At 38.2% G+C, this 13,588-nt stretch overlaps 1 protein-coding gene across 1 annotated transcript in view; it reads right to left on the reverse strand.

Moving 5' to 3' along the window:
• The window catches only part of LOC117987561 (uncharacterized), a 111,293-nt gene that overhangs the window by 17,215 nt on the left and 80,490 nt on the right, over positions 1-13,588 (reverse strand). Inside the window, exons 2-6 of the mRNA XM_034974585.2 lie at positions 12,657-12,762; positions 10,847-10,958; positions 4,990-5,156; positions 4,510-4,593; positions 657-755 (exon numbers count right to left, since the gene is read on the reverse strand). Coding sequence (XP_034830476.1) covers positions 657-755; positions 4,510-4,593; positions 4,990-5,156; positions 10,847-10,958; positions 12,657-12,762 — 568 coding nt within the window. The remainder of the gene's footprint in view (positions 1-656; positions 756-4,509; positions 4,594-4,989; positions 5,157-10,846; positions 10,959-12,656; positions 12,763-13,588) is intronic.

Here is a 13,588-nt window from a genome sequence, read left to right on the forward strand (position 1 = left end):
ACATCCACTAAGACAGGATTTTTGAAAAGTCAACCTCTAAGGGGGTGAAATAGGGGTTTGAAATTTGTGTATTCCACGCGGACGAAGTCGCGAGCATAAGCTAGTAATAATAATACATGTAATTGCTCTTTCTTCCCATTAATTAGATTATAATAATTATGACTTACTTTTATACTTAATATTAAACTTGTTTTTTTTCTTGTTTTTGTTTGCTAATAATTTGTTAATAATGAATAATATGTGAATAATGAGAAATTGTATTAATAATAATGATTGTGTCGCAATACTAATTCCTATTGATTATTTTATTTAAGATTTTAAATTTGCACGCCATGGGTTGGCTCGAACCAAAACAACTGTAACTAACAAGTTACTAATGGTTACCTACAATCTAAATATATAAAAGAAAAGAGGGTGACTGACTGACTGACTGATCTATCAACGCACAGCTCAAAATATTGGACGGATCGGGCTGAAATTTGGCATGCAGATAGCTTCCGCTAAGAATGGATTTTTTAAAACCCCACCCTTTGTTTGAAATTTGTGTAGTCCACGCGGACGGATAAGCTAGTCAGCAAATAAATGATTTGTGTTTGTATTTGTTGAATATGTGTAATGTAACCAGGGCGGGTGGGCTAGTGATAAAATATTCATACCTGCAGTGTAAGTTTCTAGGATACACGCCGGGATAAGCAGCTGACTGGACGTAACAGGTCTGCAGTCTGCAATCTCTGAAGACCCGCTCGCAGTACGACCTAAACAACAAAAGACAAAGTCAAAGTCAAAGTCAAATAATTTATTAAAATTGGGAAATTGGGTATTCTGATTGTCAATTTCTGACTTTGCATACATAATGATGACATAATTTTTTTTATAAACACTTTACTTATTAGAACTATCAAAGCTGTTTGGCAACTCATTTCTAAGCTTTCTTATCATTTAAATAATCCTTTACTAATAGGATTTTTCAGTACGTTTACGTTTCACACAGAGAATTCAACGTGTCGGATTGTCGGAGACAAGAGTGTCGGAAGACCCCCCCACTATAGAATAGAATAGAATAGAATAGAATAGAATGTTTTTTTTTATTCATGTAAACTTTTTAAAAGTGCTTATGAATAGTCAGGTAGTTTTAATTTACCACTGGTTCGGAATGCCGTTCCTACCGAGAAGAACCAGCAAGAAACTCGGCGGTTGCTCTTTTTAATTTTTCAATTTACAATGTTATTATACCGTACTATACAAGCCATTGCAGCCCCGTGCATTGCTGGAGCGAGTCAAATCCAAGCTTTTTTTATCGTTTACATAGTCTGCGACTGTATAATATGCTTTTTTTAGTCCACTAGGTGGACGGACGACATCAGACGAGTCGCACGGACCCGCTGGATACAGGCGGCGCAAGACCGTGGCGTGTGGAAGTCCCTACAAGAGACCTATGTCCAGCAGTGGACGTCTATCGGTTGATGATGATTATAATGAACTGCCTAAGCTTGGCGATCGGGGGTGTCCAGCTATTAGACGTCTATAGGTTCAGAGCCTCAATAGCTCAACGGGTAAAGGTGTGGACTGAAAACCGAAAGGTCGACGGTTCAAACCCCGCCCGTTGCACTATTGTCGTACCTACTCCTAGCACAAGCTTGACGCTTAGTTGGAGAGGAAAGGGGAATATTAGTCATTTAACATGGCTAATATTCTTTAAAAAAAAAAAAAGAAAAAAAAGAAAAAAAAAGGTGGTGATCTGTGGGGTTTGCCCACCAGTTTAGAAACTGTCTGCTTCATACATGATACAATACAGTCATACATGAACATGAACATGAACGTGAACATGAACTCGTCATCGACACCACGTTCACTGTGTATAAGTCAGCAGTTCAATTTAATTGACTACATTCGGCGTCGTCGACAGTCGCCAATTTATTCCGCCATTAGCGTGATATATTTGCGCAATTGTCTGTCAATAGCAGATGTGTAGTGCGCATGGCACACGGATTTATATTTTAACCTTTTATTGTAACGCCAATGCGTTGGCTTGATCCACACCTTTTTTAGGGTTCCGTACGTCAAAAGGAAAAACGGAACCCTTATAGGATCACTTTGCTGTCTGTCTGTCGTGTCTGTCAATAAAACCTATTGGGTACTTCCCGTTGACCTAGAATCATGAAATTTTTCAGGTATGTACGTCTTACAGCACAAGTAAAGGAAAAAATCCGAAAACCGTGAATTTATGGTCACATCACAAAAAATATATTTTATTGGCATGCAGAGATAATATGACGTAGACATTCGCTAAGAAAGGATTTTTGAAAATTCAACCCCTAAAGCAGTAAAATAGGGGTTCGTTTGTGTAATCCACGCGAACAAAGTCGCAGGCATAAGGTAGTGATGATATAAAATTCCAAAAGTAATAAATTACATATTCCAGTCGCGTGCACTTAAGCCTTAATAAATCTCTATAAATCATAATCTTATAAATCAAGCTTATCAAGTTACTTACTTAGGGTTCCGTAGCGTAAGTCATTACATGCTTAGTTCGAGATTTTATGTCTCACTAACGTTGATGGTATTCGAGCATCGAAACACTTCAGCGTTATAGTGAACTGGATCTTAACTGCCTTGTTTTAAAGCTCAAGTTCGTCTACTTATCTACAGCCTGCGCTCCAAGCGGAAACGTTGCGAAATTAAAAGCAGTGGCATTGAATTTTTGACTTCAATTCAAGGCTCTTTAGGTTCATTTTACTTTGACGTTATTGTGTTTCGACTCTCGTATTCAAGCAACGTTTGGTGAGACGTAAAATCTTATACTAAGCATACTGGGAGCCTAATGGCCATCATTTAGTTCACTACGTGAGGAAAATTGTGGATAAGTCACAAAGAATAGTCTGGCAGGGTTACATTAGTTACTATAATTGCGATTTATGATTTATGACTTGTAATAATGCGTTTTTACGTGTACGTATTAGGGCGGTTACGGGCTAGCGTTTTTTCTGAAGATGACATTTTCTGAATCTTTTATGATTTGATTTAATTTTATGAATCCTGTCTGAACTCTGATTAAGCTATATTTTATACACGCCATCAACATCATTATCAACCGATAGACGTCCACTGCTGGTCATAGGGACTTGCACACGCCATGATGGTATTGCGCCGCCTGAATCCAGTGGCTCCGTGCATCTTGTCCGATGTGATCTGGCCACCAAGTCGGGGTTCGGTGCGAGGTCGCCATTCTGGAGTAGCCAGTCTATCGTTTTTTGAACCATGTGGCCTGCCCATTGACATTTCAACTTCGCAAGCCGTTTAACTCATCAATGTATAATTTAGCTACATATATAATTACTCTGGTTATCCTACGGATCTCACTACTATAGACAAACATCCCAAAATTGCGAATAAATCACACATAAACCTCTAAAACCGCAGAATTACGGTGACCTATTAACTCGTCCTTTGATTTATGTCTTTAATCAAGCGCCTGAGAGCCGGACAATAGCTGAAAGACGGCCGATTGACTGTGAGCGTGTGATGAATAGGCATACGTTTTAGATTTGCTCATTGAATGAGTGTAACATAGCTTTCCTCCCGTTTTAGAATTGGTACTCACTTGGATATTGTAGGACTGTTGACTAACATGATATTACATCAACGCACAGCTCAAACAACTGGACGGATCAGGCTGAAATTTGGCATGCAGATAGCTATATGACGAAGACATCCCCTAAGAAAGGATTTTTGAAAATTTAACCCCTTATAAGGTAAAATAGGGGTTTGAAATTTGTGTAAGTAAAAAAAAAAATCGGAGGATTGCCAGCAAAACATACATGAAAAAAAAAGTACCTACGTATTCCACGCAGACGAAGTCGTTTATGAGTCGTTTGGTCATTTATGAGTCGCATTGTGCGGTGTGCCCGAAACTTTGAAAGTCCAAAATGCGATTTTTCGGTCGCCAATTATTGCGCCCCTTGATTTACGGCTTGTAATCAGGCGTTTGAGTGAGGGCCAATCGCTGACAGACGGACAGAGGGCCTAATTAATGGGGACGCGGGACGAATAGTTATTTCATTATAGTATATTTACATTTTTACTGGACGCACCAGTAGTCGAGAAGTAGGAAAAATTGGTCATTCTATAAAAGTCGATGTACAACATTTCCTGCCGGCTACTTGTACTTGGTTAGTTTAGTGTCTTGTGTTTCCCAAACGCAAATCTAGATGGCGCCAGTCATCACCTCGATTGTGCTATAATATTGTAACGGTGGAAGTTAAATAATTTAGAGTTATTCACAGGCGGAGCTTCGCGCTCGCCAACCCCCCCGGTGACGCTGTAGCGGCCAGTAGGGCCTACGCAGCATAGTCAATCCGAAACAACAAAAAACGAACGACCAATAGTTCAATCAGTAAATTAAATGATGTAGGAGGATACAGTTCTGGATGCTGACCGTAGCGCAGATACACCTCGAACTGCTGCTCTGCTCTGCGTACAAGCCCCGCTGGTAACAGTTCGCAAACTTACCCAGCCACAACTTCTCCGCGTCTGTTCGGATACAGTTCTGGATGCTGACCGTAGCGCAGATACACCTCAAACTGCTGCTCCGCTCTGCGAGCAAATAATAATAGTTTTATTTATTTTAAAGTGTCCTAGAATCCAGAAAAGCAATACAGACCTACTGAGTGAAGTAAAACCGAGGCATTTTTTTTGTTAACAATTCAAACACGTTTTCTTTAATTTATAAATTCTATGATAGTGATTTTCCTACAATTTCTTATCACAGAAGAGCTGTTCGTCCGATCAGAATTTATAAATCGAATGTTTTTGATTTTTCCCTTTACATGTGCTATAAGACCTACCTGTCAAAATTCGCAAAATTCATGATTCTAGTTCAACGGGAAGTACCCTATAGGTTCCTTAACAGACAGACAGACAGACAGACAGACAACGAAGTGACCCTGTAAGGGTTCCTTTGAGGTACGGAACCCTAAAAAATCTACTGACCTTGAATCAAAGCTGAAGTACGTCTGATCCGTGAAGTTGTCTGCGTGGAACACGATCTTCACGAAGTTGGTCTCCGAGATGAAGGTCTGAGGCTGCTCGATCTCGCCACAGAATAGACCCGGCTCCTTCCTGTTGGACACGTCGGTCTTCGCGTTGCCATCTACTATCTGAAAAACGTAAGGCACTTTAAGCCGGCTCTACACTCGCACGTGAAGTCGCGCCGGTGTTTCACGCCGTGAATGTATGCCGCGATCCACGCGTGAACTGTGTCCCTCCACACTCGCAAATCTTCCCAGTCTTGTTCGTGACTATGGGCGACGACGACGTGATTTCTGCGTGAGTTCACGTTCACGCGACGCAAACCCTTTGTCGCAAACCAAAAAACCGACACTGATCGGGGAAAGGCGCGAAGCGCGAACGCGGCGTGAACAACATCTTTTTTTTTTTTTTTTTCCACACAAACAGAAAAAACACAATATTGGTTTCTTCGTGCTCGTAAGCGCTTGGCGGCTTGTCTGAGCACTGCACATTCCTCTGTAGTCTTATACTTACATATATACTATACATACTATTAATGTAGGTAGGTAGTTTTAAAATAAAATAATTATGTCCGCGTATACCAGCTTCAATTTCTGCATACGAGTTGGACCTCACCACGCCAAATCTACACTCGTGATTCGCAGTTGTCGCGGGCTTTCGCGGCCCTTTGCGCCGCGAGTGTAGAGCCCACTTTAAAATAAAATAAAGGTCCGGTCGGCGACCTTCCTGGCGCAATGGTAAGCGCTATAGTCTTATTAGTGGGAGGTCCGGGTTTCAATTTCCGGCAGGGGTTTGGAATTTCATGATTTCTAAATTTCTGGTCTGGTCTCGTAAGAGACTTTGGCTGTGGCTAGTTACCACCCTACCGGTTAAGCCGTGGCGCCAAGCGATTTAGCGATCCGGTACGATGCCGTGTAGAAACTAAAGGGGTGTGGGTTTAGTAAAAAAAACTGTCATACCCTGTTAGCCCGCTTCCATCAGAGAATTAAAATTAAAATAAAAACTACTAGTTAAGTAGCCGAAAAATCTAGGCCGTAGTTTGACCGAGTAGCTCATGGTGGAAATGTGAGGGAAAAATTGAAAATAGCCATGTGGGCTCCCAAATCCTTACAAACAATAATTATTTGAATAATTTTCACGGAAGAAAATACGTTAAATTACGAAAAACGTAAAAACAACATGACTATTTTTAATCAGCTACCATTGCCAATATATTATTTTTACAGCAAAAAAAAAACTTCGAACGGGTGCACACTTTATCGGATTTAAATTTATGATATATGAAAATGTATTCCAAACATTTTGGGCGACATAAAAAGAATTTTGCGCGTGAAATTTTACGTCCGCTGATAACAATTTCGATATTCGTATATTATATTATGATCCAACTCCTTTTATGTAACAAGACATAAGGTTACGGCCACACCTACGCGTCATATACGATATCTGTATAATACAAAAGACCGCATCAAAATCAGCCAAGGAGTTTTTCAGGAAAATGATAACTTAGTAAAATATGTGAAAAACGATTAAGCCTAAAGTAATACCTAGCCGTAAAATAAAGCGTGTAACCGGAACGCCGGCAAAAACGAAGACAGGTGACAGTGCTGATGATCAGTGATATGATACCACAAAAAAAATACGAAAAAACGCGAAAAAAAATTACTATATTTTGTAAAATTTCACGACAAAAACATCTGAATTACGCTATAGGTCAACGAACATCCCGTGAGTAGGCCACTCGGAGTCAATACTACGTCGTAGGCGGGGCATTGACCCGAATTTTGCACGCTATATATTGCGGGTTTGAAAAATAATAAGTCACTAAAACTACAAAATGAGGCAAATGGTTATTAGTATTGGATTGTGTTTAGGTACTATAATAATAACGCTAAGTTTTTGCTAACGTTCTGGTTACCTGTATATCTAAGAACCTGCCCAGACCTAATACGAAGGTAGGCAAAAACTGAATTGAAATCGGTGCAGTAGTTTAATAGAAAAAAATGGTGTGTCAAAAAATTTGCCACTATGTTTATAATATAAAGATGTTATTAGTCGATAAATGGAATTCCCAACAAAACTGAATGAAGTTTATTAATTTTCAAATTCCCGAAATCAAGGAGGGGTCATGATCCAATAATTATTCGTCCAGTACCCTTGGTTCGTATTCCGAAGTCCGAAGTTCTTTTAGTTTGGAAGTTCGGAAATTAATTAGTTGAATAACTCGTACCTACCGCTGTTCCAAAACTCAATTACGATTTGGTGCTTTACGAATTCGTTTAATTTTTTATGAAAGACCAATTGGATGAATGGTTGAATGGTTATTGTTTTTTTAATTAATTAACAGAAGAAAATTAAATAACAAGTAATTAAAAAGTTTTTAAAACATCAAACTGAGGTCTTACTGTGGTTCGCAATGACGTCTTGTCTGTCATTGTGATATAACGAACAAAGGTTTTTTCCACATACAGCCGTACTCAGAGTCGCTTAATCGTTACTTTAGTTAAAACGAGACAGAGCTATATCTCTCACATAAATCTGTCTCGTTTTAACTCAATCTTAAGTAACGATTAGCAACTCTTAGTACGGCGGGAAGTATTTTTTAGGGGGGATGGAGAGACTGACCGAGCAAAAGTTATCTTGGTCAAATCAAAATTAACTTCTTTTGTTATTTTAACTTAATTATTTATCCCAGCCTTAGATGACTTCTCCATATCTCCGTGAAAACGACAAAAGATAGATGAAATTATGCAAACTAAAACAGAAAATCCAAGTTCCTAAGATGGAATCGCCAAGCATGAGCAAGTTATCAAGTTGGGAACGCTTTACCAATTCAACTAATTAATTTCTTAACTTGAGAACTTAAAGAACTTTGGAACAATCTGGCTGGATAACCATTGGATCAGTCACCTGTCGACTATCGAACATTTTAAAGTGAATAAAGTTTGGACACGGAGTAGCTTTTAATTGAGGTCTCATTATACTCTGACCTAATGGTTCATAGTAATCAAATAACATGGCATTTGAACCCTCAAACCCCCTTTTTTCTCCGAAATCTCAGCCAAAAACTTTTCATTCCGAACTAATGGTAGATGCATTTGACGATTCAGGTATTCCGAACCAGTGGTAAATTAAAACTACCTGACTATTCATAAGCACTTGTAAAAAGTTTACATGAATAAAAAAACATTCTATTCTATTCAAAAGTTTAGTTAATTTTTTTTGCTTAGTACTTATTTAATACATTAATTAGTTCTTCAGTGTGTTAAAACAAATAACTTTCGTTGTTTATGCTGTTTACCAAACCTTGTCAAGTCAGTCTAAAAATATATATACGGAAGTGTATGTATTTTTCTTTAATTTCTCGTCTTTCCCTGAGCTTCAGACGTTGTTGTTGAAAATATGACAACTATTAAAATGATTTGTAAGTTCTCTTTCAAATAAATGTAGTTTTAGATAGTTTAGCAAAGGGAAACTAGCAGGGGCTCGCCCTAATACTAACTTGTCTCCGTGGACAGAGGCGATTATGGATTCAGACAAGGTCAAGTCTAAAGAAATGTCACGTCCCTCGTTATAAAACCAACAACCAAAAGCAAAACACATTGGTGTTAAAATTCACAAAGAGAGTCCCCATCCAGTCTGCGAAGACATCATTAATCGAAACAAGTTGAATGACACTAGACATCTCTCTACGACAGTGTTTGAAAAATCCACATTTTGAGAAAGTTTTTAGAGATTTTGTGGCCAATTTAAATTTTTTGTTTGCATAAAATTTGTATGGGAACGTTTTCTTCGGTCAAGTGTGCGAGATGGACTCGCACGAATGTTTCCCAAAAACATTCGAAATTCAATTCGAAAACATATTGTCATTTGTGATTGGTTGGTGTATCAAAATGGTTAACGCCCACTGAGTTTTTGTCTTTGTCATTCGTATGGGATTAAATAACAGAGAGAGCCCTATACTTACTTTTCTCCATGGACAGAGTATAGTGGATACAAACAAGCAAGATCAAGTTTGAAGAAATGTCAAGTCCCTCGTTATAAAACCAACAACCAAAAGAAAAACACATTGATGTTAAAATTCACAAAGGCAGCTCCCATCCAGTCTGCAAAGGCATCATTAATCGAAACAAGTTGAATGACACTCGACATCTGTCTACGACAGTGTTTGAAAAATTGATAAAGTAAAATCCGCATTTCCAGAGAGACTAGAGTTCTTGCGTCCAATTTAAAATTTTGTTTGCATAAAATTTTAATAGGGACGTCTTCTTAAAAAAGTAATATAGTTTCAGATAGGTAAGTATCTGAAATATCGGTCTTAATTGTAGGTCTATCTATTTTGGTTCCGTACCTCAAAAGGAAAAAAAGGTACCCTTATAGGATCACTTCGTTGTCTGTCTGTCTGTCAAGAAATCTATAGGGTACTTCCAGTTCAATTACAATCATGAAATTTGGCAGGTAGGTAGGTAGGTAGGTCTTATAGCACACATAAGGGAAAAATCCGAAACCCGTGAATTCACACAAAAAAAATTAAAATGTGTTCATGAACTTTCAAAGTAAGTTTACTATATCATGTGGGGTATCCTATGAAAGTGATTTATCTGTACATTCTAAAGCAGATTTTTATTTATTTTTACGCATAACAGTTTTTGATTTATCGTGCAAAATGTCTCTGTAACCTCCCTGGCGCAGTGGTAAGCGCTGTTGTCTTATTAGTTGGAGGTCCCGAGTACGATTCCCGGCAGGAGTTTAAAAAAATTTGATTTCTAAATGTCTGGTCTGGTCTGGTGGGAGGCTTCGGCCGTGGCCAGTTAACACCCTACCGTCAAAGCCGTGCCTCCAAGCGATTTAGCGTTCCGCTACGGTGTCGTGTAGGAACCAAAGAAGTGTGGGCTTAATAAAAACTGCCATATCCCTTGCAGATTAGCCCTTTTCAATTTTACCGAAAAGGGCTCGAAAATCGTACCTTTGAAGTGAAATTTGACACATGAAGTTAAAATGGCGCGTGACGAATTAAATTTTACGCGTTATACTTGCCAACAAGGCAATTCGACAGATTGTGACCTCTAATCGGTTTTACATGGCATTGGAACAACTACATCGCTAGGCGTAGTCGCAGCAGAAGTCTTCCACAAGGAAGTCTAAATCCGCTTATATCTCACAATGGTACGGAACCTTTCACAAACAAACTCGAGTCGCTGTTGACTGGTTTTTGCTTGCTTCCGGGAGACTCCGATTTTTCCTTTCCCCGACCTATTGATTTTACGCCCCTAACGATTTGATCGGATTGTAGCTATTGACCTCTTTCTTAGATATCGCTTTACCCTTGTACCAATTTGCTATTTTTTATTGATGACAGATTTGTACTATGCCTATAGCAGGTATTATTTTATCAACTACCCACCAAACTCAGTAATGATTATGAAAGGAGACTGACCATCTGCCATACATCGTTGGGCCCAGAAATTGATGAACCGTTCAAGTTCCAAATTAGTGTGATTTGATAGATAAAAATATTTCATTTAGACTGCTTTAGTTTCAGTTTGAGTGACAATTGCACATCTTTAAATATGTAAAAGGAAAGGGTGACTGACTGACTGACTGATCTATCAACGCACAGCTGAAACTCCTATATGGAATTGAATTTTTAAAAATCCTTTCTTAGCGGATGCCTTCGTCATAATAGCTACCTGCATGCCAAATTTCAGCCCGATCCGTCCAGTAGTTTGAGCTGTGTGTTGATAGATCAGTCAGTCAGTCAGTCACTTTTCCTTTTATATATTTAGAAGATTAGTATGTTATAGTAATAGCGATATACCTGCATATATCCTTTATGACACGTAGTCCCGTTTATAAGAGTGCCAACTTTGAATTTCTTGAACCGTATCCTAAGTATCCAGTCCTTCGGAGAACCTCGGAAAGCTCTAAACCTGTAAAAGAAAAGCAAAGTTCAATGACCGTCATCGATTTAAATGACAAGATATGGTCAAGCGAACGAAATTTTTCACGGTTTAGAAAACCAAATAAATCAGCGCCACCTCTTAGATACTAATGAACGACCCGTTTGAAATCCAGACGTCACTGAGGTTGCATTGGTGCATAAGCACCAATGAGTCGGTGCCATTTTGTTTGTTCAATAACCCTGTCCATACGTAGTAATATATAAGTCAATGATGACCGTTCAATTTATTCTAACGTTGTTATAACTTATGGGCCTAATGCTTGCACGACCTTTTTATGTAAATCCGGATCAGAAATGAAATAAATAAAAAAGAAAATACTTAGGTAGGTAACTATTTTTAAATGAAGAATAAATAAAGGGAAACAGACAAAAACAAACAGGATAAAGTTCAAAACTAAAACCCGATAAAACTCTTAGTAAAATCGTTTTTGATCGCTTGGTACCACTGCGTTGAGTATATGTGCTTATTGCTGCAATTTTAGCGCTACCTACTTTACAAAAAACCGGCCAAGTGCGAGTTAGGCTCGCGCAATTAGGGTACTACAGTCGTATTTTTTCGACATTTTGCACGATAATTCAAAAACTATGATGCATAAAAATAAATAAAAATCTGTTTTAGAATGTACAGGTGAAGACCTTTCATATGATACCCCACTTGATATAGTCACTCACTTCGAAAGTTGAAAATACTAATTATTAGTTCATGACCACAATTTAACTTTTTTTGTGTGATCTAACCCTAAATTCGCAGTTTTCAGATTTTTCCCCAAATATCAGCTATAAGATCTACCTACCTGCCAAATTTCATGATTCTAGGTCAACGGGAAGTATCCTTGTAGGTTTCTTGACAGACAGACAACAAAGTGATCCTATAAGGGTTCCGTTTTTCCTTTTGAGGTACGGAACTCTAAAAACACTATACTCAAGACTGGCACCCAAAGAATTTTTAAGTACTAAAGTGGTAATTAGTTCCTAAATCCATGCTAGCACCTAAAGCAGATAGTCCAGGAGACCTTACCTAATTTAAGCTGAAATGACTGGAGTGAACTATCAAAAGTCACAAGGTTTGACAGTTCTTAAGTTGATTTCGTAAAACCTGTAGGGCGATTGTCTAAAACCTGCATCAATCATTATTACAATCTCAATTGTTTTGATTGGCTGAATTTGTGCGATTCTTGTTGCAACAATGCATTGTAGCCAATAGTGAACGAGCGTTAACCAATCAGAGATGATTGCGATCGTGACATTGTAGCTGTCATTCTCCGCAATCGCGCAGCAGCATCAATCATTAGGATTGCAATTGGTTGACGCTCGCTTACTTTTGGCTACAGTGGCTACAATGCATTGGTGCTACAAGAATCAGCCAATCAACAATTGAGATTGTAATTATTAAATTTGTAAGAAAAATAGCGAATACTCTAAAATTAAGTTGCTATCAGAATCAGTACCTACCTCTGTGGCTCTACCGCGGTTGTTTGACAGCTACAATGTCACGATCGCAATCATCTCTGATTGGTTAATGCTCGCTCACTATTGGCCACAATGCATTGTTGCAACAAGAATCGCACAAATTCAGCCAATCAGAACAATTGAGATTGTAATAATGATTGATGCAGGTTTTAGACAATCGCCCTACTGGTTATAAAGAGTAAATTGTCGCATTTACCTATATGTGCAAGTGAGGGGTCTACCAAAGTTCTCTGGTGTCACTGGTGGTGAAGATACATCCTCATATATTTCTACAGTCTTGTTGCAGTGGTCTCTTTTTGAATCTGAAACAAAGTAGATCAACTTTTAGTAGGTATACCTAGTTCGTGTTTCCTTATCTTGCAGAAAAGCTTAACATATAGATCTTGATGACCTCCCTGGCGCAGTGGTAACTGCTGTGGTCTTGTTAGTGCGAGTACAATAGGCGGCCTTATCGCTAAAATAGCGATCTCTTCCAGGCAACTTTACGCTAGAGGATATAATAAAAATAAAAGAAAGCGGAAGGGGTGTACTAATTAAATTAATTAATTAATGTCAATATTGTGTAGTAGTGTAGAAGATAAGCTATTGTATTCATTACTTAGTTAAATACAAAAACCTCTAGAAAAATAAGTAGAACGGCATAACTTCATTCATAAGAAGTTCATTCAGACGTAAAACAATTAAATATTTTGACTCTTTAAAATTTTGCATTTAAACAGTTAAGCAAATGAAAAACTAAATCAATACTTAGTTAGGCTACACGATCAAAAAACAGAATAGAACTTTCATGTAGAACAGAGCCGCGTATGTAAATTTAGCGATGTAAGTCAGAAAAGAAGGATCCGGCCAAACAAAAACGCTGGAGCAAGCGCAAGCTGACACTGGCTGAAAGAAAGAACAGAATCCAGCAAAAGAAGGAATCCTTCATAAAAAGATTGCAAGCAGAAGCTTGAAAGGTTTACAAATAAAAGCCTTGAATAAAATAAAATAAAGTCAAAACACACTCGTACTTTTCACTTTGATGAAATTTCACCTGTGTTACAATTTTTAAAAGCTGCTTCCTTTGCTATTTTTCCATCGTTTCAGTACAGTATGTCGATCTTCTGTCATACGTGCTTTTCAAATAAT

The sequence above is a fragment of the Maniola hyperantus genome, chromosome 13 (assembly GCF_902806685.2).
Source record: "Maniola hyperantus chromosome 13, iAphHyp1.2, whole genome shotgun sequence".
NCBI lineage: Eukaryota > Metazoa > Arthropoda > Insecta > Lepidoptera > Nymphalidae > Maniola > Maniola hyperantus.